Below are 26,184 nucleotides of genomic sequence, written 5' to 3'. Positions count from 1 at the left end.
ACCAGGAACTTGGTCCTTGATTTTTCCCAAGGGCTGAAATCTCAGCCATTACCATTAGTGAGAACTAGTCTCTCCCTACACAGCAAAGTCCCTGAATGCCTTTAATGACTCATTTTCTTCAGACTCCGGGTGCGAAACTCATCAGCACCTATTACTCCGTTGGGCTTCTCATGCACAGAGGACCTAAACTGTTCAGAGCGCTCCAGGCCTGGCGGTCTTCCAGCTTCAGTGGGCTCAGGGTGTGGGCAGCAGACTGGCCTCTTCCCCCAGGGCGCCCACCGGGCCTGTCACTCCCTAGGTCCACCACGCTCCGGGCCCGGGGCGCATCTCCGTCCTCCCTCCTCGCCCGCCCCGGCCCCACGGGGCCCTCCTCCCCGGGCGGGCCCAGGCGGCGCGTGCAGGACGAGAAGGCCGCCGCTCGCGGGGCGGCGGGGTGGCCCAGGCCGGCCGAGAAGCCTCGCGGGCCGGACGCGAGGGGAGCACTGACCGGGGGCCGGATTCCCCGAGGGCCGCCTCGGCCCGCCGGGGGCTCGAGGGCACGCGGAGGCGCAAAGCGAAGGCCACGGGCGGCCACAAGGGGTGAGGCGGCGGGTGGAGAGGGGCCGGGCCCGCGGCCGCGGCGCGGGGTGGTAGCGGGGCGCGCGCCCGCGCGGTGGGCGGGCATCCTGAGGGGCCGCGGAGGGGCGGGCGCGCGCCCCGCGGGGGAGGGGCCGGGGAGGGGCGGGGGGAGCGCGGAGGCGGGGGAGGAGGAGGAGGCTTCTCCCGGAGGAGCCGGGCGGACCGCGCCAGAGTCACACTGAGCCTCACGGCGGCAGCAGCGGCGGTGGCGGCGGCGGCAGCAGCAGCGGCAGCAGCAGCAACAGGCGGCGGGCCCGGCTCGGGGGCGGAGGCGGCGGAGGGGCGGGGAGCGCGAGGAGGAGCGACGCGGCCCGCGCCGCCGCCTCTTCCCGCCGCATGGACGAGCACCTCAGCCTGCTGCGCTCACCGCCGCCGCCCTCCGCCCGCCACCGCGCCCACCCTCCCCAGAGCCCCGCGAGCGGCGGCGGCGGCGGCGGCGCCCACACCCTGGTGAACCCCGGCTACGCCGAGCCCGCCGCAGGCCCCGAGCTGCCGCCCGACATGACGGTGGTGCCCGGGGACCACCTGCTGGAGCCGGAGGCGGCCGACGGCGGCGGGGGCCCACCGCAGGGCGGCTGCGGCGGCGGCGGAGGCTGCGACCGCGACCGCTACGAGCCGCTGCCGCCCGCGCTGCCGGCCGCCGGCGAGCAGGACTGCTGCGGGGAGCGCGTGGTGATCAACATCTCCGGGCTGCGCTTCGAGACGCAGCTCAAGACCCTCTGCCAGTTCCCGGAGACGCTGCTGGGCGACCCCAAGCGGCGCATGAGGTACTTCGACCCGCTCCGCAACGAGTACTTCTTCGACCGCAACCGGCCCAGCTTCGACGCCATCCTCTACTACTACCAGTCGGGCGGCCGCATCCGCCGGCCGGTCAACGTGCCCATCGACATCTTCTCCGAGGAGATCCGCTTCTACCAGCTGGGCGAGGAGGCCATGGAGAAGTTCCGCGAGGACGAGGGCTTCCTGCGGGAGGAGGAGCGGCCCCTGCCCCGCCACGACTTCCAGCGCCAGGTGTGGCTGCTCTTCGAGTACCCGGAGAGCTCCGGGCCGGCGCGGGGCATCGCCATCGTGTCCGTGCTCGTCATCCTCATCTCCATTGTCATCTTCTGCCTGGAGACGCTGCCCGAGTTCCGCGACGAGAAGGACTACCCCGCCGCGTCGTCGCAGGAGCAGTTCGAGGCGGCCGGCAACAGCACGTCGGGGGCGCCCGCCGGAGCCTCCAGCTTCTCGGATCCCTTCTTCGTGGTGGAGACCCTGTGCATCATCTGGTTCTCCTTTGAGCTGCTGGTGCGGTTCTTCGCTTGCCCCAGCAAAGCCACCTTCTCGCGAAACATCATGAACCTGATAGACATCGTGGCCATCATCCCTTATTTCATCACTCTGGGCACCGAGCTGGCTGAGCGACAGGGCAATGGACAGCAAGCCATGTCCCTGGCCATCCTGAGGGTCATCCGGCTGGTGCGCGTCTTCCGCATCTTCAAGCTCTCCCGGCACTCCAAGGGGCTGCAGATCCTGGGCCAGACGCTGAAGGCTTCCATGCGGGAGCTGGGCTTGCTTATCTTTTTCCTCTTTATCGGGGTCATCCTTTTCTCCAGCGCGGTCTACTTTGCCGAGGCAGACGACCCCACTTCAGGTTTTAGCAGTATCCCGGATGCCTTCTGGTGGGCAGTGGTAACCATGACAACAGTAGGTTACGGTGACATGCACCCGGTGACCATAGGGGGCAAGATTGTGGGGTCGCTCTGTGCCATCGCTGGTGTCTTGACCATTGCTTTGCCAGTCCCTGTGATTGTTTCCAACTTCAATTACTTCTACCACCGGGAGACAGAAGGGGAAGAACAAGCCCAGTACATGCACGTGGGAAGTTGCCAGCACCTCTCCTCGTCGGCGGAGGAGCTCCGAAAAGCAAGGAGTAACTCGACTCTGAGTAAGTCGGAGTATATGGTGATCGAAGAGGGGGGCATGAACCATAGCGCTTTCCCCCAGACCCCTTTCAAAACGGGCAATTCCACTGCCACCTGCACCACGAACAATAATCCCAACTCCTGTGTCAACATCAAAAAGATATTTACTGACGTTTAATATATGATACAAGTGACATGCTGTGCTCAGTATTGTGTGGAACGTGCCCCCTTGGTCTGTGTATGCCCTTGTTTTATACATTTCCAGACCATTCATCAAGGAAAGGACATGAAGAAGTGGAACGCACACTTCATTTTCCCTCTCCCTACTGCTTCATACTGAAACAGGTGTCTGTTTTGCAAGTGGGCTGCATTCTCTCAGCTCTCCATTGTTTTCTCCCCCTCTCTCTAATATTGCAAAGAACAAACTTACTTTAAACTTGATTTCTAGTACACACCCTCTAAAACAAACAAACAAACAAACAAAAAGCAGCTGTACATCCTGGGAGGAAATGAAATTAAAGAACAGTTAGAGTAACCGCCTAACCTCAGAATTAAAAGACACTTGTTTCTTTACTAAGTAAAGCTGGCACGTACTTAAAGGATGCTTCAGTGTGATGGACTGTTCAACATTATTGAGTATTTAGTTCAATTGCCTACGCTGTGGATGTGTGGATGAGAAGTCTGATTAGAAAAATGACTTGTAAACCCCCCGTGAGTTTCTTTGGTTTTTGACTGGGATTTCTTCTATTCGGAACCCCTCCCGGAATTTTAAAGATATATACAACTTTGAACGAAGGGAAATGCCTGAGATGTCCTGATCTGACTAATCGGTTGCAACTCTTTGGGGCTTGTTGAGCATTTCGAAAGGGGTAGACTAACAGATTCCTCTGAACTTCTGTGTGTGTGTTCCAAGCAACATCTACCAAAGTGTAGAAACAGATGTTTTCAGCGCTGCTGAGAGAAACAAACAAAATTCCTAACGCGTCTGCGAGATAAGCTTCTGCAGTATCACAAGAAGATTAAAGTGGCAGACACTCCTTCCAGCGGAAGTTACTAATTCGGACCTGACTGATGCAGTTCCCATAGCAACCCATGTTTCCTGGGAAACCCGAAAAAGGTTGTCATGGCATCTCTTGCTCTGTAGCCCCACCCCCTAGCCCCTGCCGTTTCCACAGTAACCTTTCCAGATGGTTCCTACTTACAGGATGTCGGAAGGAAAACCACTGTTTGAATAAACCGCACAAATAAAGTTATGTCTGAGAATCTGAGGGTGGTGAAATGAATCACAAAATGCGTTATTTTTTTACTACAGAAAATCATTGATATCATCTCATAATGATTGAATCGAGAAGGAAAATATTGCCTTTGGAATGTTAGATATACACCACAATGAGGCATGATTTGAATTCAATGCCAACAATTAGGCAATAATTTAAAAGGATGCTGTTTTCTTCCTCCAGGAAGTTTCAAGCCAACAGATGAAATTTAAAAGCAAATGTAAAAGCGTTCTGTACATAAGCATATGAAAGATCCAATCAGTGTACCTGAAACCTTACTGCAAGGGACCTTGAGACTTCCTCTTAAAAAAAAAAAAAAAAACTCCAGATCCCACAAGAGCACTTGAAAAGCTAAGCAAACTTTAAAAATATAAAGGATGCACGCTTTTTAACTGAGGGAATTGCAGACAATCAATAAAAAAGACGGATGGGAAGTAACCAAATCTTGGGGAAATACCTGCAAGTTTCAGCCACACACCAGGGTTGCCAGAAGACACACAGAGAATCAGGTGAGCACTGTGGGGGTACTGAGAGCTCTCCCTCTTTGTACAGGGAACCAGGGAAATGCTGTTCCTGTTTGGGTTGGTGCTACTTGCAAACCCAGTAGTTTCATATTAATTACGTGCAAGTGCCTTTTAATGATCAGTTACAACATCTTTTCCATTTGATTTCCCTTTTGTTAACTGTCCTTTGGTTTCTGTTGTCTGTGGCAAACGGATGGCAGGGGGGAAGTCATCGCTCTACAGAATAACCTTCACCCAAACTGAAATGAAAATGATTCCATTCCTTCTACTAACCCTCTTGGCTTCTGCACAACCTGTTTCCCCTTAAAAAAGGATAAAAGGCAGAACCTACTGCTGTTAGATTATTGGCCCAATTTTAACTTACACAGTTAGTCATACGCAGCAGTACGGTTCTTTTCAATAAAAAGTGGTTAAGGTTACAATAAGGGTAACAAATGTGTTTAATGTATTTTAACAAAACCATTTTAGTTTATATACATTATATGTATTATATGTTATACATTGTCCACAATTGTTTCTTGATATTGATAGGGTATGACTAACTATTCTATCTTAGAGTAAATTAGAGTAACCCTGAGTCTAAAACTCATATTTTCAGGTAGTCAGAAGCCTACTTACTTTATTGTTTGTGTATTTAAGACAGTGAAAAAGAATGAAGACTGTATGAGGGGGAAGAGGAAGGAACAGACAAATAATAGAGGCAGGAAAAGTATATGCATGTTCATTGCTTTCTCTGTACGTGCATGCAAATAGGACTCCTTTATCTAGTTTCCTTTGCTACTTGTTAGAGTTGCTTTCACCACTGATCTACCTTTTGATCAAACTCTTGGTGTTCTTAATGACCAGACATTCTTTTTGTGACCCATTTTGGTGGTAAACTGTTAGACACACTATAGTAATAACGTAAGAATAATTTTTGTGTCTGTTCTTAAAAGATCTGGACGTGAAGATGAACAAAGTGCAGTGACCCTTTATTCGTTTTTTTATTTGAAAATATAGAAACCTTGCTTTGTTGTGTGAGTAAATTATGGTTGTACCATAATTTTTAGAATTGTATGATTATTAATAGTAATATGAAGAAGACCTTTTTCTTCAATCCAGAGAAATAATGGCTTTTTGAATCATAACTTTGACATAGTATAATTATGTTCTAGTTGCCAAACTAAAAGCTCCTTAAAAGGTATAGGTTCTGTATCTTGACAAAGTTTTGGATACTAGTGCCTACCACAAAATGTAGCACTTTCTATGTATTCAGTACATATTTGACGAGTGAATGGCTCTAATCTTACATTAAGGTTATTTTAAGGTTTTTAATGAAGTGATTTAAAGCATAAGCTCTGCAGTCAGACTGCTAGGGTTTGAATCCTGGCTATGCTGTGTGACACTGAGCAAATTACTTAACCTCTCTGTGCCTGTTTCCTTATTTGTAAACTGAGGATAAGAAATGGTACCTCGTAGAATTGTGAATATTAAATGTTGATACAGGCATGATACTTAGAAAAAAATAATTGCATGGCATGCAGCAGAGATTTTGCCAAGAGATTACATTATTATTGTGATTGTTACTTACAAGCATTGTATAATTACTACTGAGGTTTGCAAATGATATGACATACATAAATAATCAGTGTCTTCCTATTTACTTTCTGTGTAACAATAGTAATTACCATTTAATTACCATGTCCTGGATGTTCTCAGCTCTGCAAGGTAAGTGGTATTCACCCCACTCTAGGAGGGGAAAAACTAGATGGCTATGGTTAAGTGATTTCCCAAAGACTTCCCAGCTAGCCAGAAACCCAGCTATGATTAAAGCCAGGTCCTTCTGGCCCCCAAACCCATATTCCTTTTATTGGGTGACTTGAAAGAGATTGAGAAAATAAATTTCTTATGCTTTTAGGTTTGACTTCAGCCCATGTTACTAATTAATGAATTTCTGTAAAGAATATATCTCCAGAAACCTATTTTATGCAGTATATTGAAAATTAACCCTTTCTAAACATCAGATACTTTTAACCATAGGGATCAAGTATCAGGTATTTAAATTGAACAAAGAGATTGACTTTTCTAGTAATAAAAGATCACTTTCTTATATTATTGATTTGTCTGGATTTAATATTATACTCAGAAAGTATAATTAGTCATAGTAGTGATACCTGCTAGGGCAATAGATATTTTTCAGTTTTAAGATTAATTTTCTATTTTCATGTGCTTTAATCTACAATCGATAGTACTATGCAAAGTGTTATTTTTTCCATCTCCTCATATTTTGCCTAGGTTACTGAAGAACGATGGCAGCAAGTAGTATAAATATTTTGACTCTCTCTTGAGAAAGGAGAAATTACTTAGAACAAAAGGATTGAAAGCACAAGGAGATTGCGAGCTCATTGAAATTTGTGACATGATTGCCTTACCTAATAACTCCATGGATCTTTAAGAGCATCTGTGCTCAAAGAAACAATAGAATATAATTTTGGCCCACATAATAGCTGTAGCCCCTTCTCTAAGGTCCTAAATCATTTAGAAAATGAAAATGGATAGTGATTTGGGCTTACAGCAAAATGCAAATGAGTCTAAGTCCACATATATCAGTCAGCTTTGCCAAACCACAGGCTTCACTGTTGAGCTCAGTGCACGTCTTAGATGTTGAAAAGTATACATATGTCTGTGTGTACAAAAGATTCATGAGAGGAGGTGTGACTGGAACAGGGCACATCCATCAACACCCTGGGAAAAATGTACATACCCCACAGCTGGTGAATCCAGAGATGAAAATAACAGCATTGCTATTTATTTCCTTTATGGTGCTTTTAAGCTGATATTATACCAAATTTTAGTGCCCACCAACTATTATAACAAACAGCTACAAATATGAGGAGGCGTTCTATCAGTTATTTCTGAATTTTGAAATAAAATTTCTGGGATTGAAATTTTAAATGCCGAGTATGAAGCAATTTAAAGTCATGGTTTGTTTATATGAAACTGGTGTTTACCTCTTTGGCATAAAATGTACTCAAGCAACTGCTTGAGCGATTGTATCTAAATTCAATATAAAATACCAATCATCTATTCCTTTGAGAACCATAACTATAACTTAATGACTTCTATACATTTAAAATTTCAACATTTTCTATAGCAGTTCCAAGTCCTTCCCACCTCTCAGCTGTGAATAACCCCTCCCACTAAGAAATGCAGAGAAGTACACCTGCCCCTCCCCCATCAATTCGAAGACTTATGGAAACACTGTGAGATAGATGTGAGGAGCACAAGAATGAGACAGAGGATATTTAGGGATTGCATTTTAGGGTGGGGCTTTTTTTCCTTTTTCTTTTTCTTTTTCTTTTTTTTTCTTTTAATTATTTCACCTTTTGAATGAAGGAGGGTAAGACTGTTGCTTTGGTGCTACTAATTTTCTGTATTTTGTTTTATATATATTAATGAAGTCCCTGAAGTCACTTGTTTTCCCTAACTTGCAGGGAGTACTTGAAAACCTTCGAGAGAGGGCAAATCAGAAAAGGCAGGAAGAAGGGAGGGGAAGCCATGCAGAGCCCAAACCCTGGGCTATCATGACTCAGCTCCTAACCTCCTGCCAGAAAATGGCCATTGCTATAGAGTACATGATAATAATATTCTTTATATACTCACATCCACCTTGCAAATTTCATTTAACCGACTCAGAGAGGTCAGGAAGTTCTCAAATATCTGTCTTCGTCTTCAGTGATGCCGCAAACTAATTTTGTCTTCAGAACTGTAAAGAAAAAACATTTTACAGAGAAACGTTTTTGTGGTTTTCCTCTTTTTCCCCCCTTTTTTGTACTGGATGTGTTTTTCCTTGCGTTTCAAATTTTGCACCATAAACCATCAAATACATTAAAGAGGAGATCTGGAAAAGAGGCTCCATCATTTTCTTGGGAGCCATTTTATTATTGCTGCAACCTAAAGCATGCAGAATAGGAGCTCTAGCCTGAAAAGTAAATCCTGGGATCCTGGTTGTGAGAAAGATGGCACTTAAATGCACGAAAAATGATGTTTCATCATGTCTGGAGAACATCATGAATAAATATGGGCATGCAGGGCTCTGACTCTGCAGATCATGCCCCCAGCATGGAGGTTAGGAGTGGAGAAGAGCTTTTTCTTTTTCAGTGAGCCCCCAGCCTCACCCTTACCCCTTCCATCAGAGCACAAAGGCTCTTGGGAATCTCTTTTGAGATTCCCACTAAATTTCTAGAATGAAAGCTAGCATTGCACTTGTGTGTTACATGTCAGTCAGCATTGGTTTTGTTGTCAAGTTTATTTTAAACTCCTGTTCTTTATGGAAATTCTCTCTGAATCCTAAAGTTCTTATTTTTATACATTTAAACATGTTCCTTAAATTAAACATATGATTTAATTTGGAAAAGAATCCAGTAAGGGTAATTTGTTATACACACACACACACACACACACACACACACACACACACACACACACCTCACCTGTTATTTTCTGTCCTAAGATATATTTACTTTCTGTCCAGAGATCTAAACCATATAAAATTGGTGAATTTCCAAAATACTGGTTTTCATTCATTCACATTTACAAAGCATTTTTATTTTTTTATAGCCTTGCTTAAGAGGCAGATTTATTGCCTAGTGTTCTCAATGTGTTTATTAATGTAATAGTAGATTCATATAAGTAAATACATTCAGTCTGTCACTGAGTTTAATCATTTCACTTCCTAAATACCCCTAAAAATAATCTACTTTTCTGCATCACTGTCACCACCACTTTAATCCACACTACTCTCCTCTCTATCCTGGGTAAGTGCTAAGGTCTCTTGACTGGCCTCCTTACATGTCCTGTGGCCAGTCTGACCATTCTCCCCCTGGTAGCCAGAAGAATCTTTTTGAGACTCAAATCCGATTACATCACCTGCCCCTACTTAGAATTCTTTGAAGGTCTTTTTCTTGTTTTGGGGATAGAGATCCAAAGGTTTCACATAGCTTTCATGGCCACACATGATCTCTCTCAGCCCTGATCTTCATCCACTTATGGGATTGGTTCCCTTTCCCCCTTCATCTATGGGGATCTTTGCAGATGTTCCCACTGCTAGCCCCCTCCTCACTTTCTTAACTTCTATTTTTACTTCAATACTTCCAAGTTATCTCTCATGACTCTGGTTTTATCAATTCCCCATTTAGGGTACCCTTCATCAAATTTAAGGTCCCTTAAGAACCACCACTATTCTATGTGCCATTAAAAAAAGAAGAACTGCCAATTATGAGGGAAAGTACCAGTGATTTTAAGGTACATCCTGATTTCATAGGTTCTCAAATCTGAAAAAGTGTGTCTTAGAATTAATTGAATATACGATGTGTTCTTGGCATGGCTGTCACTTTATATTTATTTGTGTTATATGATTAATCTATCTCTTCTATGAGAGCAGGGACTGTATCACTCTTCGTTCATCATGGAATCCCTTACCATTCGCTCCCAAATCTGCTCCAAACACTTTCACCCCTGTCACTTCTGAAAGTGTACTTTTCAAGGTCATTGGTGACCTCTGATAGCTAAACCCAATGGTCATTTCTCAGTGCTTGTTTCATTTGACTCATCAGAAGCCTTTGGCACTGTGGAATACTTCTTTCCTCCTGCAAAGAATTGCTTCATTTGACTTTAGGACCCAACACTGTGTGTTTTCTCACTACCTCTCTTCTCTCTCCTTTTTAATCTCTTTTGCTGGTTCTTTCTCATCTCCCCTGAGTCTTAATGTTTGAGAGCCCCGTGGGCCACAGCTTAGTCCTTAGACTTCTTTTCTTTCTATATCCCGTCTTACTCTCATAGCTTTAGACTATCTATATGTAAATTTCTCTCTCCGCCCCCCCCCCCCGCACCGTTCCCCTGAACTTCAGATTGCATTTCCAGCTCTCTACTTGACATCTTTACTTAGACATCTGATCTCTCAAACTTAGTATGTCCAAAACTGAGCTTCCCTCTCTTGCACCACCCTTGCCACCAATCCTGTCTCTTGCCCTTTTCCCCCTCTCTGTGACTATAACTTCAATCTTCCCATTATTCAAGCTAAAAAAAATCCTTGGAATTATTGTAGATTCCTCTCTTTCTGTCATACCGCTTTTGCAAGCTATTGGCAAATCCTGTTGGCTCCTCTCTTAAAATGTTTCTGGAGTCTTACTTCTGCAGCCACCTATTCTAAGCCATCATTATCTCTCACCTGGGTTTTTTTTTTTTTAAGTTTATTCATTTATTATTTCTGAGAGAAGGAGAGAGCACAGTCAGGGGATGGGCAGAGAGAGGGAGACACAGAATCCGAAGCAGGCTCCAGGCTCTGCACTGACAGCATAGAGCCGGACACGGGGCTCGAACTCAGTAACTGTGAGATCATGACCTGAGCTGAAGTCAGACGCTTAACTGACTGAGCCACCCAGGCGCCCCTCACCTGGATTTTTAGAGTACCCTCCTGACTGTACCCCATCCTTCATCCTTTCCCCTGCTGGAGTCTGTTCTCAATGTAGCAGCCAGAGAACCTTTTAAAACATTTGTCAGATCATGTCACTTCGTGGTGGCAAAACTCCCATCTGGCTCTCCATTTCCCGCAGACTACACACTAAAAGCCCTCAAGTGGCCTGCAAGGCCCTACCTTTTCTACCTCGTCTTACCCTCACCCTTCTCACCTCATTTCTGACTCTTCTCCCCTTTGATCCTCTACAGCAGCTGTGCCGGCCTCCTTGCCCTTCCTCAAACACACCAGGCACGCTCCGCCTCGGGTCTTTGTACCACTGTTCCAAATGCCTGGAACGCTCTAACATCTGATCTCTGCGTGGCTGGCTCCATCAGCTCCGTAGCTGTCACTGCCTCAGTGAAGCCTTCCCCAGCCACTCTGTTTAAACTTGCAGCCCCCACAGCACTCTCCTTTAGCCTTTCTCTGCCTTGTATATTCCCTCCTCTAACATACTAGAAATCTTACTTGCTTTTTGTTTATTGTCCATCTTCCTTTCCCTTCCATGAGCATAAGTGACCTTTGTCTTTCGTTGCTACTATATCCCCCAGGATCTGGAATATTGCCTGGAATAAAGTTGGTGCTTAATAAGTCTTTGTTCAAGGAAGGGATGAGAGGAAGGAAATTCCAATTTGAGTGTTTTTAAACTATAAGCAAAATTTTCATGTTGTGTATCTGTGCTTCAGTCTATCACTGTGAGGCTTATACCCCTTATGCTTTTTTGTTTTTTATTTTTTAACATTTATTTTATTTTTGAGAGAGACAGAGACAGAGAACAAGTGGGGAAGGGGCAAAGAGAGAGAGAGAGAGAGAGAGCGCGAGCGCGCGACAGAACTCGAAGCAGGCTCCAGGCTCTGAACTGTCAGCACAGAGCCTGACACGGGGCTTTAACTCACGAACCTCAAGATCATGACCTGAGCTGAAGTCAGACACTTAACTGACTGAGCAACCCAGGCGCCCCCTCACCGTGCTCTTTTGGATAGAATTTCTAATAATTGGTTCACTGGGGAGGGCTTCCATTTGGTAGAACATGCTCCAGCAGGTTTTACCCACAAAGTACTACCCAATTGTGGGGGTAGAGTTCCTTAACATAAATAATTTAAATATAACATTGTAAGAGATACCGCTCGTAATCACCATGGCTACCTAGAGTTGGAATGCTTCACAGAGACTGTGTTTCCTACCCTAGCCGGTAATAAAATGCTGTTTATAAATGATACTCAATATATATTTGTTGACTGATTGGCTTACATAGTATAGCAAAAATCAGAACACGTAAGTGATATCTATAGGAACTTACCTATCTAGCCAACATTCTAAGAAACCTTTCTGTAAGTTCACTCTTGCTTTCAGTTAATGGTGAGTCTTAATATATCCATGGGATTTCCATTACTCTGGAAGCTGATTAAATAAGGCATTAGATATTTCATCAATGAATCACCTTGAAGAATTACATTACTGTAGTTGTGACCTTACTGAGTAAAATAATTGCTTTTACAAAGTAAATTTTGATGTAATTGTCAAGTTATATGGTAGGCTCACAAAAATCGGTTATTTTTTTAAAGGGACTTTTTCATATATGAAAGAGAAGATGGGGACATTGAATCCAAGAGCAGTAAGAGCAGATTCTCCGAGTGACTGTTATTTTTTTTTAATGTTTATATTAATTTTTGAGACAGAGACAGAGCATGAGTGGGGGAGGGGCAGAGAGAGAGAGGGAGATACAGAATCCGAAGCTCCAGGCTCTGAGCTCAGCACAGCGCCTGACATGGGGCTGGAACTCACAGACCGTGAGATCATGACCTGAGCCGAAGTCGAACGCTCAACCGACTGAGCCACCCAGGCGCCCCTCAGAGTGACTTTTACAGTGGCAAAACATAGGTCATTTCTAAATAAGATAGGTGAGAGGCATCAGTAGTAGTACATGTTGGTACTGGGAAATTCTTAGAAGCTTTGGAAAACCAAGGTGTGTAGTATGGAATTACTGAGTCTAAATGAAAGCATTGCTGTAAAGGAGTACCGCAGAGTTGAGGTAATAGTATTGTGGGATTTTAGGTAATCTTGTAACAGAGGCACTTCCCTGTGTAGTAGGAAATGGGGACTCTCCAGATATGAATAGAAGGGAACTTTTTCCACGCTGCTCCTGGATTTGCTCTCCCTGGATTTCTCAGGCACATCCGACCGGAACTTGACTAGGTGTTGCCTCTGTACCTCTACATGGAACAATTTCCTCACGAAACATGTCCCTAAATTAAAGAAAACTGACGTATACGCTTCAGATTACATATGGAGACCAACAGAAGACAGAAACTCTGTTTGCCTCCCTCACTTTATATAATGAAGCTCACATAGGACAGAGATCATTTCTTTTCTGAGGGCACGTTGTCAGGACTTTTTAAAGGAATGACACAAAATAGAGGATTGGAATGAGTAATTTTCATTTCTTATTTTTTCCTGTTTTTTTTCTGGTTTGAAGAATTATTGTTGATATATATATATATATAGTATATATAGTAACCTAGTGTATATTAACCTGTACAGGTTAATATAATACTAAGTTAATTTTATATATATTATATAATTATTATATAATATATATTATTATATAATATATAATATATATTATTTATATAATATAATATATATTATATATTGTATAATATTATTATATATTATTTTATATTATCTTATATATATTATTACGTATAATTATATATTATAATATTATATATTATTATATAATACTAACCTAGTATTTTATATATATATGTGTGTGTGTGTGTGTGTGTGTATATATATATATATATATATATATATATATATATATATATAATATTAACCTAGTATGGGTTTTTACTGGATTTTCTGTTAAAAGCTGGAATGGCCAAGGTATTAGAAATTATAAGCGGCAGCCTCACATACCATTACATTTTACATTTACCTCATGTATGACTATAGGACAAAAAAAATTCAGGTATTCACCAACAGATTACCTCTGTAAGAAATTATAATAAAAAGTATGTTAAACAAGAGTGACACTGTCCTGGATTTCAAAAGGTAGTGGGTGACTAAAAACCACAGGCAAAAATAGTTTCTCCAGGGAAGAACTGTGTTTGAATTGCTTTACACCTGTATTCTATAAATCTTTTACCTGCAACCATTTTAACTTATTCTAAAAATCAATTTATTTTACTAGGTCACAATGTGATTTAAGGATATTTATTATTAGCAGACCTAAATATTGCTGTGATTACACCTCACAGCTCATTTTCCCATGACTTTGCAGATTTTTGACAAAGCTCATGTCTTTTTCAAATTTTTTTAATATTTATTTTTGAGAGAGAGAGAGCACAAGTTGGGGAGGGGCAGACAGAGACAGAGAGACACAGAATCCAGAGAGGCTCCAGGCTCCAAGCCGGCAGCACAGAGCCAGACGCAGGGCTCAAACTCACAAACCACGAGACCATAACCTGAGCCGAAGTCAGACACTTAACCAACTGAGCCACCCAGGTGCCCCATCAAAGCTCATGTCTTAACACATTAGCAACTCTAATGACTGAGTTTAAACTTTTTTTGTTTGCCAAGAGTACATAATTTCCAAGAGGCCAATCAGAGAATTATGCATAATTGAACAAGAAAATTTTCTAGTCCTTTGGCTAAATCATTACCATTTGGTTGGCAGAATTCATAGAGCTTGTTGGTGTGCAGCCAACTCTAAGTTATTTAATAGATGTCAAAGTATAAACACATAAAAACAAAGTTCCCGTAAAATAGAATGATTGTAACCCTTTCCTCATGAAATACAAATTAGTAAGGCTAGCAGGTAAGTTGGGTTTCTGTATCTCTTTTGTTTAGGCCTTGGTGGAGGTATTAATTACTTTTTCACAAGCTTGATAATTATAGAAATTTGACTGTTCTTATCCTCTTTTCTTGCTTCTTTTTTTAAAAAATTTTTTTACATTTATTTTTGAGAGACAGAGAGCACAAGTGGGGAAAGGGCAGAGAGAGAATGAGACACAGAATCCGAAGCAGGCTCCAGGCTTTGAGCTGTCAGCACAGAGCCCAATGCGGAGCTCGAACTCACAAACCGTGAGATCATGACTTGAGTCAAAGTCAGATGCCCAACTGACTGAGCCACCCAGGCGCCCCTCTTGCTTCTTATGTTAAATCATTTATTTGGTCAAATATCATCAATTATAAGTCACCATTTTCTGTTATACTTCCTTTCCCTGTTTTTGTAGAGTTGATTTTGATACCTAAGTAAGCCCTTCAACCCATTTCTTAGCCACTAATGTAAACATGATTAGCATCCAAATATCACTTTGATTTCTTGTTTCTGTTAAATTGCAACTCCCTCCACCCCTACAGTCTATTAGGATGCCGAGCTATACCTTACTTATTTAATAGTCCCAAGAGCCTTGAGGCAGGCACTGACACATGAGGTTAAAAAAAAAAAAAAAAAAGGCTGAACCTTTCATATAAAAAGGATGTAAATAGTAGCAAGACAAGACTAGCTTAATAGAACCATCTCAAGATAATGAAAGCTACAGTAGCATTGAGCAGAAACTAGGCACTTAGGAAATGAAATGGATGCCAGATCATTCATGTTACTTGTAATTTCTTGTAATTGGTAGTCATTACTAGCTATTAGACCATTGTAATTTTCAAACGCTCATAATGAAAATTAAGAATACTGTGATGCAAGAGTGTACTCTTGCTATTTGGCCAAAGATTAGTGTCAAGAAGTTCTCTCTTTCATGAAGGATGATCCAGTATAATCCAGGCCAATAAAGAAAACTTTTCATTAAATGATTGCCAAGTACACAGTAGGCATATGATATTGGGTTTTGTGAGTTGATGATTCTTCCACAAAAAGCACATTCAAGTTCCAGATCAACACTGGTAGGCATTTGCCACTGGATTTCAGATACCTGCTAAAACCAGGAGTATGTATGGGAAATAATCTCCTTCCCTCCCTCCCGCTGCTACCCTCACTCCTCCACCCCCTTTCCAGAACCCTGAGCATGGGATTTCCATTCACTTTAAAAGAGTTCTCATCTTAGGTTACAACAGTGGGATATACAGCCAGGAAAGAAACAAACCCTTGGAAGTACATTGAGAAAATTAATACATATATTTTCTTTAAAAACAGGCACTCAGGGGGTGCCTGGGTGGCTCAGTGGGTTGGGTGTCTGACTTTGGCTCAGGTCATGATCTCGGGGTCCGTGAGTTCAAGCCCCGCGTCAGGCTCTGTGCTGACAGCTCAGAGCCTAGAGCCTGTTTCAGATTCTGTGTCTCCTTCTCTCTCTGACCTTCCCCCATTCATGTTCTGTCTCTCTCTGTCTCAAAAATGAATAAACGTTTAAAAAAAAAAAATTTAAAATAAATAAATAAATAAATAAATAAATAAATAAAAATAAATAAAAATAAAAACAGGCACTCAGAACCTTTCAGATGGTTGTAAAGGTGAAGATAAATTTTTATGTTGAAAAAGCAAACAATCACATTGGTTTAGACTCCATTTCGAAGTGGGTATTAATAAGGATAAAAGGGGGGAAAGGGTGCCTGGGTTAAGCATCCTACTCTTGAACTCTTGATTTTGGCTCAGATCATGATCTCATGGTCGTGAGATTGAGCCCCCGCCACCCCTACATTGGGCTCTGATCTGGGCACGGAGCCTATTTAAGATTCTCTCTCTCCCTCAGCTTCTTCCTCGCACACACGCTCTCTCTCATAGATGATAGAAAGAGAGACAGAGAGAGAGAGAGAGAGAGAGATGATAGATAGATAGATAGATAGATAGATAGATAGATAGATGGATGTAAGGACAAAAAGCTCATAATTTCAGCATACTCTGAAACTTCTTCTAATTTATAAATTAAGTGCTTTTGATAAGTTTAGAAAATTAAATTGGTTGAACTTTTCAGGGTACCTGCAAAAAAAACCCCCCAAATTTTGAAAAGTATAATGAATAGAGTATTTTATATTGACATAAAGTCTATAATTTTTTTAAAAACTAAATACACAGTAAATTATTGTGCTTACTCTGTCCAACAGATACCTGAAGAGTCCCACATAGAGAACTGTATTGCTGCACGGACCAGTAGGATCCTCATTTTTAAATTGCCTACATCAATCGCTTCTCGGCCTTTTGGCTAAGATCAAGTGTAAATTGCCTACATCAAGAACGCTGTGTTGGTCCTGTCGCTGATGGGCAGTGATCTGTCTGCCAGTGCATATTTTTGTTTCAGTTGACATTAAATAACATGTCTCTAATAAATGCTTTATATAAAGGAAACAGCTCTAAAGCTGGAGGATTCTCTTCGAATTGTGTGCAATACTAAAGATAGTGATAGATGAAGAAGAACATTCGAAAATATTAAGGGATCATTTCAACCTTTTGACATTTTGGTGAAATTGAATCACTCAAAAACTAGTCAGTACTGCTGATAAAGAAAACCTAAATGTTTGTTTCCAATAAGCCAACTGGTACTGTTTTCTTCTTTCAGTTAATCACTGGACTGTGTTGAATCATGAGATATAGTAACGTTATCTTCTGTGTTCTGGCTTATGTGCAACCTTATTTGTGAAGGCGTGTTTTGTACCAAAGGCTCTCCTACGTAGATTGGCCCATTTACACATAAATAAGTGAAATCTACACTGTGCCCAGATGAATGGTGTTCAAGACAGACTGGCCTAAAAGAAATGTGCCTTGCTTGATTCAACATCCTTTTATTTTTTTGACTCAAAATGATAGATTTGCAAATTTGTCTCGTAGGTAGGTTTTAGCTGAGCATAAATTTAAAAGTATATTAGTACTTATGTTTAAGTTGTCTATTTCAGCTAAAATTTTAATATTTGGTTATAGTTTTCAGCAGTTCATAGATATTATAATCACTCAGTTTAGTTTTCGTATGATGTTTGGTGTGGTGAGACAAAGCACATTCTTGAAGATATATTATAATATTTCATCTAATGTATAGAATTTCCTTCAAAATTGTACCTGTAAAAGGTTTCTTGACTCATCCTCTATTTTTATAAGTTATTCCTTTAGAAATGGAACTTTTTTCAATAAAATAAGCAAAGTTTTAGTTGGAAAAGAGATTTAGGAGGTCATGAAGATGATTTCCCATTTGGGGACATTTCACTTCTGTGCCATTATTAATGTATTTACTGTGACATTTCAGCAGAATGGTAGCTATTTGTATATTATTTAATAAGCCTTATGGAAAGTCAAACTGTGAACATTTGGTATAATGAAGACTTTTTTTCACTTTCATATTTTATTTTTGAAACATACCTGAGCAAATGCGTAAATAACCAATTTCCTGTTACTCAAATGCATAGCGACACTGTTCTAATAAGAGTGCTTGTAGAATTTTAATTACATCAAAATATTTCAGTAGCAAAGCCAAGATGATAATACTTTTTGATGCCATGTAAAAGGAAATACAGGTGATGAGTTTCATTGTTAATATATAAGAATCGATAACTAAACAATCTTATACCTGTTAGCAGCAAAGGATGTAGGAGATAAAATCCAGGTAATTTTCTTTGAGTCAATGCCTACAATGAATTTTGCACAATCTGCTGATAATTCTTCTGTGGTCAAAATTTTGAGACCAGATCACTCTCGGGAAAAGTGAAGTAAGTGACTGCTAAGTATCTCAGATTTGAGCTATGTGAACCTCCCAACTGAATGATTTGTAATTAAAGTGAAAACATAGCCAAAGCCACCACCATGTTTTTGTTCTGTTAGCACACACAGAAGAGACGCTGGCCCAGAGAACTGTCAATCCATTCCAGCCACCTAATACTCATAACTGATGTTCACAGACTTGTCAGCAGTTAAAGTAATTCACATCAACTATTGGGATGATTGAAACAAACCAATTAAATGTACTATAAGGGGTTTTAGACATTCACATGTTTTAGTAAGGATCGGTAGGCGTTACAAAAATAGACACAGGTACTACCTTCAGGAAACACCAATGACACAACTTTAAGTATCATGTATACTTAATATCATATCTGCATTATTATTACAGGCCGCGGTTTCAAATAAAGACAAAACCTGGACTTTGAGATAAAAGCACAGAATGGCACCAGATGAGTAAACTGTCATATCTGATATGGTTCACCAAATGTGTAGTAAAAATACAGTATTGATCTAGATATCATGAAACCAGAGTTCTTACCCACTTTCTACCTGTGGGACCCTAGATAAGTCACTTACTGTTGCTAGGCTACAGTTTCCTAAGTTGCAAGGTGGTTGTGCTGGGTTAAATAATCCCCAAAGCCCATTCTCAGCCCCCAAATCCTCATTTATACACATTTGAAAAGTCTTTGAAGAATACTTAAAGTACTCAGATTTTTCTTACGCATCTCCAAAGGAAAAAGTAAATTGAAATAAGATTTAAACCTTTAAAGTGTCATAAATATACCATTCTTCAAATTGATTGTGAGAAGAGGAAATAGGATGTTTTTTCTCCTCTAAGAATTGTCACTGGCCCATAATGGGATCATGAAAAAGTAGAAAACCCACTGTGCAGAATGGAAACAGATTAATGAAATAGCTGCAAAGGAAGAGGAGGTTATTTGTTCAATTTAATTAGAACTTAATGTGATTTGAAATTACATATGAAATGCTAAAAACAGTTCCAGAGCTGTACTGCACACTCAACATTATAATCCTGGACTAGAAAGTGGGAGAAGGTTGGAAGGATGGGGATGTTTGCCTTATGATCTCTTGATTTTTTTTTCCCCACAAGAAGCAGTTTGGTAGAGCTTAAGCAAGTGTCTTTGCTTTAGTGCTGGCTCTGCTAATAATTTATGTGCCCTAGGAAAGTCCCTTTGACTTCTCTGAGCCCTAGTTTCTTTATTCGTGCAATGAAGACTTGAAATTTAGTAATCTGTACGTTTCTTTATATCTTTGAAAATTCTATAATGTTTCCAGAATATTCTGATATGCACATACATGTTGCTCCTCTCCAGGCACTAAGATGCCACAGATCTCTGTTCATATGACTGAACAGACTACAAATCCAAACGTTCATATTTCTAATTGACCTCAGCAAGACATTAAAAAATGTAACTTTTAATTTGGACCATGGCTTAACTATTATGACTTATCATTTCATCCTTGAATGGTGGGTTAGTTACTATATAAACAAAATTTCTGTGCAAGTGAATCTTCTGTTTAAATCTTTGTAGTTTAATAAACACTTAGCAAACCAGAATTAAATATATTATGCTTGCCAGTGAACTGTAGCTGACTGCAAGGTGCGTTTTTGTCACATTAAAAAGGTAACGCCGTTTTTGGTCCCAGAATTCAAATGACTATAATTTGAAATAATATTCACAAAATGTTGTAAACTTTTGTGAATACAAAAGAGGCCTGATGGAGCCATGTTGTAATTAGTTTCGCTCAGGAGTGAGAAACGAAATTCAGGGATAACCCAAACGCTTCTGTTTGGCTTTTGTGGACAGTTGGAAAAAGAAGGGTTATAGCTTTTGTACAACATAGATAAGAGATAATTATACCCATTGAAAACCAAGAGTATATTCTGGTTGCTGGTTTTATGGTAGAAAGAGATTAGGATAGAAAGATGCTAAAATATGGACACTAGGGAAATTGTTAAAATGATAGCAGTCCATTTGAATAATCTAGAAATATTTTGTCATAACGAGATTATTTGTCCAGAGGTCTAGTCTTCTATCCTTCCATTCAGAAAAGGGGGCAGTTTTTAAAGGCCTCTATCACAATAGGAAATGTATATTTTGACTAGCCGAGCAATTCGTTAAAACATTTAATCTGATAATTTTTGGTCTTGTGAATCTGAATTTTCACTTTAGGTGTAATTGAGTCTCTTATATATTCGTGTTAGTGATATTTGTGAAAAGTAACTTTATCCATTTTTTTTAAAGTTGACGAAATTTGCTCAATGGTGATTCTATCAAATTGTGTTCATATTGTATCTTGCAACAATTTGTGAACTGACCATACAGAAACAAACCATAGTAGTATCTCTTCTGGTGAATTGTATCCATGGTGTGATCTCTTAATGCTGGGTTTGGGGCGGGAAGGTTAAGTATTTAGTTGACTTAAAACTAATTGTCAAAGTGTTTTTAAAACTGTAGGACTATAAACCAAATAGGAATATACTCTTCTTTTGTTCAGTGTAGACCATTTTTGGAACTACCCCATACAATGGCATAATTTGGGGTAAAAAGTTCCTCTATATGTATACAAGGGAAAGCAAACAGTGTATGTAGTATTTCCATGTAGTATGTTAAATGTAATAATAACAATAATCCATTTCTGAAATCGTATACAGATAGTAATTATGCAGACATCCAAATACGATTTTTTCATAGGAACGTCTAACATTTGTTTATCTCATACTTTGCAAAGATCATTCACATCTTATTTAATCTTTAAAATATCCATATGAAGTAATAATAGCATCTGAAGTTTAGAGATTAACCAACCAGTGGAAAGATCAAGTGACTTGTTCAAGACCATATGGCCATCAAATGGCTCCAAATCTCATTTTCTTTACACTGTTCTCCCTTATGTTATTTTGCCATTAGCTGTAAAACTTCAGCTGAAATCTAATTCTACATGATATGTTGGGAAATTTCAGAGTTGGAGAACGAGGCATTTTTTGCTATTAACAGACCTTGTTAGATACTTCCAAAAGAGAGTCCTCCCACAGGGTGATAGCCAAACATTTTCCATCTAGAACATAATTAACTCCACCAACCCTGATCATAGACACCAAATCCACGTGTTGTCATAATGTTATCTTCTTCCCTAGCTTTCTAATTTCCCTAGACAAGTTATCTTCTTCCTTAATTTCCCTAGACAAGTTATCTTCTTCCCTAATTTCCCTAGACAAGTTATCTTCTTCCCTAGCTTTCTAATTTCCTTTAAAAAAAAAAAAAAAAAAAGTCTACCATAGTAACTGACTTCTGAACAGTTGAAAGAAGCAATAACCCAAGAAATGGCCAACATTCTGATTCAGAGAAAACGTACCGTCAGACCAACCACTGTAACCAATTTTCAGCCCACTGTCTTTCGTCACATGTATGCTGTGATTAGCAGAGGACAGGGAAGGAGGAGAGGATAGAAAAACTGTCTTCATTTTAAGAAAACTCCTTATTCTAACTATTCAAAAAGAATTGGTTATCAAATATTAGACTACAGGATTAATACCTGCATTCTAATACATGTTCAAATACATGGTAAAGTTTATCCCCATATTTAAAAAGTAGGTAATTTCCCTGATAAAATTAAAATCTGATGACTGCTCAGTTTGAATATAGAGAAGATTCATGTGTTAATTCATGACATAATACAACATTTTTATTCTTTCTTTTTAAACAACAGAGAGGCACTGTTAACTGCTTTCCCTTGTAAATCAACAGTCTGTGATACGTTCTGTACTTTTACTCACTAGTAATGCAATGTTACTGTGCATAATTAAGTGGAACATATGCTGTATTATATCAGAATTTAAATTTTGCTAACCTTAAATTTAGTTCTCTTTATCAAACAGATAAGTCAATCAAGTATTATTTTGTATGGAATGAAATAATCATTCTCAAATAATGACGTAGTAACAAATAATGGAATTCTGAATAGAATGTAAAGTCAAAACTTCTTTTCTATATTCGTCTTCCTTTGACATTGAATTGTGTTCACTTATCACTTATTAATGTAAAGTTTAAATAAGTTTTTATGCCGTGTTCTTGGATGTTCTTGTCATAATACATTCGAGCCTTCTGTTAAGTAAATACAGTAAATACCTGTGAGTTGATTATGTGATATTTTTATCTGACCCATTTTTTAAAATTTGTCGTTGTATCTAAAGTATTTTCATGGCAAATGTTATGTGCAGAATTCAATAAAATACCCCCCAAAATCCTGTTACTCCTATTAATTAGCTCCAACTTCTTTCTTTTCTCTCTCCACCTGCCTTTTCTCGTTTTGGTTTTGCAAAACAGGAAACATCAACACCCGAGCTGTTGTTAACAGCTTAAGTATCACCTATCTTTGCAGACTGTTCTGTGTCTTCCTACATGACTTGGCAAGTCTTTTGGATGCCAACATTGCCCAGGTTTCTTCCATTGCTCCCTCTCTTACGTTGTTGAGGGTCCAGAAAAATCTCAAGGAAGAAGAAAATTATGTGTAATAAGTATGTACCTTCATACTTGGTGTCAGTTATATGGGAAAATTGAAGCAAAGCAAATGTCTGAAGGTGGATACAAAGATGACCCTGCTCTCAGAGAGCTTATAGTCTAACAACAGGGGAGGGTAGAATTCTCATTATTAGACCCAGAAGAGTCAAGTGTTAAATAAGGGCATTTTGTTTTCCGTATGTATTCTCTATTATGTCCAATATTTTTTTGTCCTGGGACAGACTGTAATTTCTACTAATCAGCCCGTACATACCCATTGTTCTTATTTTGTGCTCAGCAGTGTGGATCCTAATTCTTTTTCCTAATAGCAGCTAGTTACTCAAATGTGTTTGTGCTTTTGGAATGTCAGCACATGCTGCATCACCAAAACAGAGGCCCTCTTGTTTCCATCTGGAATTTTACTTCGTCTAAAAAGAAAAAAAAAAAAAGTGCAGATTTAGGCTGCCTTCTACCTGTAGTAATTAGAACAAAACATATTTTTCTAAGCCTCCGGTTGATACAAGAAATACCTGTTTCTAAGTTTTCTGGTCATGCAAATTTGGTGGTAGATTCCACGAGCCATAATTTGTATTTCATGTTCAGGAACTAAATCTTTAAATCCTTTGCGAACATTTACAGAATGAATTAAGAGATACGGGATTACAAATAGCCTCTTAGAACCATGCCTTCCTGCAAGAGAATTCTCTTCCTCCAAGAGAATTCTGTTGGACTTAGCAGAAACAAATTAGTACATAATTCTCACTGCTGCACGCCTTCTATGGGCTGTGGGGTATGTATGGGCCCACTCAATCCTCAGCTCGCCCTTCTGTACTTTCTTTTATATTAGAACCTTTATCAATATTGTGCCTTTCTCTCCCTTAGGCCCATTGATCATGTATTTAGAAGTTCCATTAATCGCAGCCAGATGGGGCACATTATTATTATTTTTCAATCCTTCTGGATTCACTCTGCATGATACCTGATAACTTGAGTCATGAGAGGAGAAAAAGCCAAATGGAGAACTCCGTCCTCTGGGAACAGTACTGTCTTTTAAAATCTAAGGTCAGTGAAATCATTGTTCTGGAAATGAAGCCACAAGAGGAGGGACAAAGCAAATAACCCAGAAATCTGATTTCAAAGCGCACCACTGTCAGGGAAATGAGTGTGTGTGGACCGTCCCTCACCTGTGTCTGGTCCAATTTGGCAAAATAAACGCCTTCAGATGAAGATAAAGAACACAGGTTGATTCATGGGCACCATCTCATTAGCCTTTACGATGTTGGTGAGACGTAGATGCCAGGTAGTCCTGGTTTAATTTATACCTATTCTGCTAGCCATGAAAACAAACATTTCCGCATGACCTGAGTCTGAAAGCAATCAGGCACCGCGTGAGGGAAGTTAGTCAGAGGACTGGAGAGGGATCAGGAAGCCGAGCTAAATGATGTTAACCGCACCTGATGTCTTCAGTGTTCATTTGGTTTCTCCAGAGAAGCTGAGGAACTCTGCAGAGGAAAATGCTTGTGTTGCCTTCTGGTTTGTGGTGATGGAGACGGAAGTAATTTGGAGAGAGAGGGGCAATCTCTGGGGGCAATTTATAAAGCTGTTTGAACTTTATATGTCTAGTCTTGAGAAAGTAATGAGTTTGTGATTTTAATATGCCTCTCCCTGCAGGCACCGTCTGTGCCCGCGGGAATGCTCTGCGCTCAGGCCAAGCTCTCATCATGTGTAGTACCCCAGAAGGAACCTAGCAAACAGTACTCCGAGGCCATGCTGTGCATGTATGTGCAGTCAGACAGGATTAGACAGCTCCACGGGGCACACTGCACAGGCAGCCCACATCTCTGGAATGCCTGGCGTATGAATTAAGGGGCCTTTACAATATTTATGATATTTTAAGAATAGATAGAGCATATATATCACATATATTTATTTAAAAACAATCTGTAAAATCTGTAATCTGTAAAATCGGCAGAGGAGGTACCCTCACACACTTTGCACAAATGAAGAAACTACACGCATAGTTGTGCGATTTAAGGTGGTGCGATCAGGAAGCCCTCTTGCCTTAAAGTGAGACCCCAAGGGCTATAGAAACCTCAGTTCTGCAAATTGGCTCCATCACCCCTCCATGAGTCGATTCATTTGTTATTCACAAATATTTATTTGGTGCCTCTTACATTTCTCCCTCTTGCTTCAGTGGAAACAGTGTCCCCATCTCTGGAGCTCTGGTTCATGCTGTTCAACCTTCTCCCAAACTTGGCTTCACCAAATATTATCTGTCTTGGCCATGTACTCAATATCTTCCCACCCTGGAATCTTTTTTTTTTTTCTTTCAAGTTTATTTATTTATTTGGAGAGGGACAGAGACAGCATGAGCAGGGGAGGGGCAGAGAGAGAGGAAGAGAGACAGAGAAAGAGAGAGAGAGAAGCCCAAGCAGGCTCCATACTGCCGGCGCGGAGCCCAACTCGGGGCCCGAACTCACGAAACTGAGGCCATGACCTGAGCGGAAACTGAGAGGCTGACGCCCAACTGACTGAGCCACCCAGGCGCCCTTCCCCACCCTGGAATCTTTGATTACTAAGTAAGTGCTTCCTCCACCATGGGTCCATCTTTAGCTCTATTTGCCCCTTTCCATTCAAAGTCAAGCTTTTTAGACAGAAGTTGTCTCTGCTCCCTGACCCCTCGTGTATTTGATATTCTACTTCACCGCATCCCACCATCATCCGGCTTCTGTCTCCATCTCCTCACTGAATAGTCCCTCACTCCTGGTTTCCTTGTCAGCCTTTAGTTCTCATCCTACCCACTCTCTGTGGAATTTGATGCCCTTTGACCGCTCCCTCCTTCTCCATTTTTGTGATGCTATCCTTCTTCTTACCTTTCTTTCCATCTGTTCCCAGTCACGTTCACTGACCTGCCTTCCTTCTGTCACTTCTTAAATCCTGCTGCTCCCCAAGGTTCTGATCTGAGCCATGACCTTCTCTCAGCATCTAAACTCTCCCTGGGTTATCTCAGCCAACATCTTAGATTTAACTGCTTCCCCAAATCCTTCTCTCCGGCCCAGATCTATCTCCTGAGTGCTATTCATACTGTAGTCCAGGTACCAGTTGTTTTCTCAGGAGGTACATTTCTTTCTGCTCACATTCCATCCTTAGAGAACCTGCTACCCACCAGCCTAAAAGGGAGAGCC

General features: G+C 40.9%; 1 protein-coding gene across 1 annotated transcript; it reads left to right on the top strand.

The window, feature by feature from the left end:
- The first annotated feature begins 879 nt into the window (after window positions 1–879).
- KCNA3 (potassium voltage-gated channel subfamily A member 3) lies at window positions 880–21,777 on the top strand. The gene is made up of 2 exons (XM_042953357.1): window positions 880–4,308; window positions 16,874–21,777. The coding sequence occupies exon 1, from the start codon at window positions 955–957 to the stop codon at window positions 2,698–2,700; it is 1,746 nt and encodes a 581-aa protein (XP_042809291.1). The 5' UTR covers window positions 880–954; the 3' UTR covers window positions 2,701–4,308; window positions 16,874–21,777.
- The last annotated feature ends 4,407 nt before the right edge of the window (window positions 21,778–26,184 follow it).

The sequence above is a fragment of the Panthera leo genome, chromosome C1 (assembly GCF_018350215.1).
Source record: "Panthera leo isolate Ple1 chromosome C1, P.leo_Ple1_pat1.1, whole genome shotgun sequence".
In the NCBI taxonomy this organism is placed as follows: domain Eukaryota; kingdom Metazoa; phylum Chordata; class Mammalia; order Carnivora; family Felidae; genus Panthera; species Panthera leo.
Note: the sequence above shows the minus strand (reverse complement) of the source record. Positions and strands in the feature narration are given on the sequence as shown.

What these genes read in the sequence shown, in the direction of transcription:
- KCNA3 (XM_042953357.1), top strand. Translation starts at nt 955, where the DNA reads ATGGACGAGCACCTCAGCCTGCTGCGCTCACCGCCGCCGCCCTCCGCC.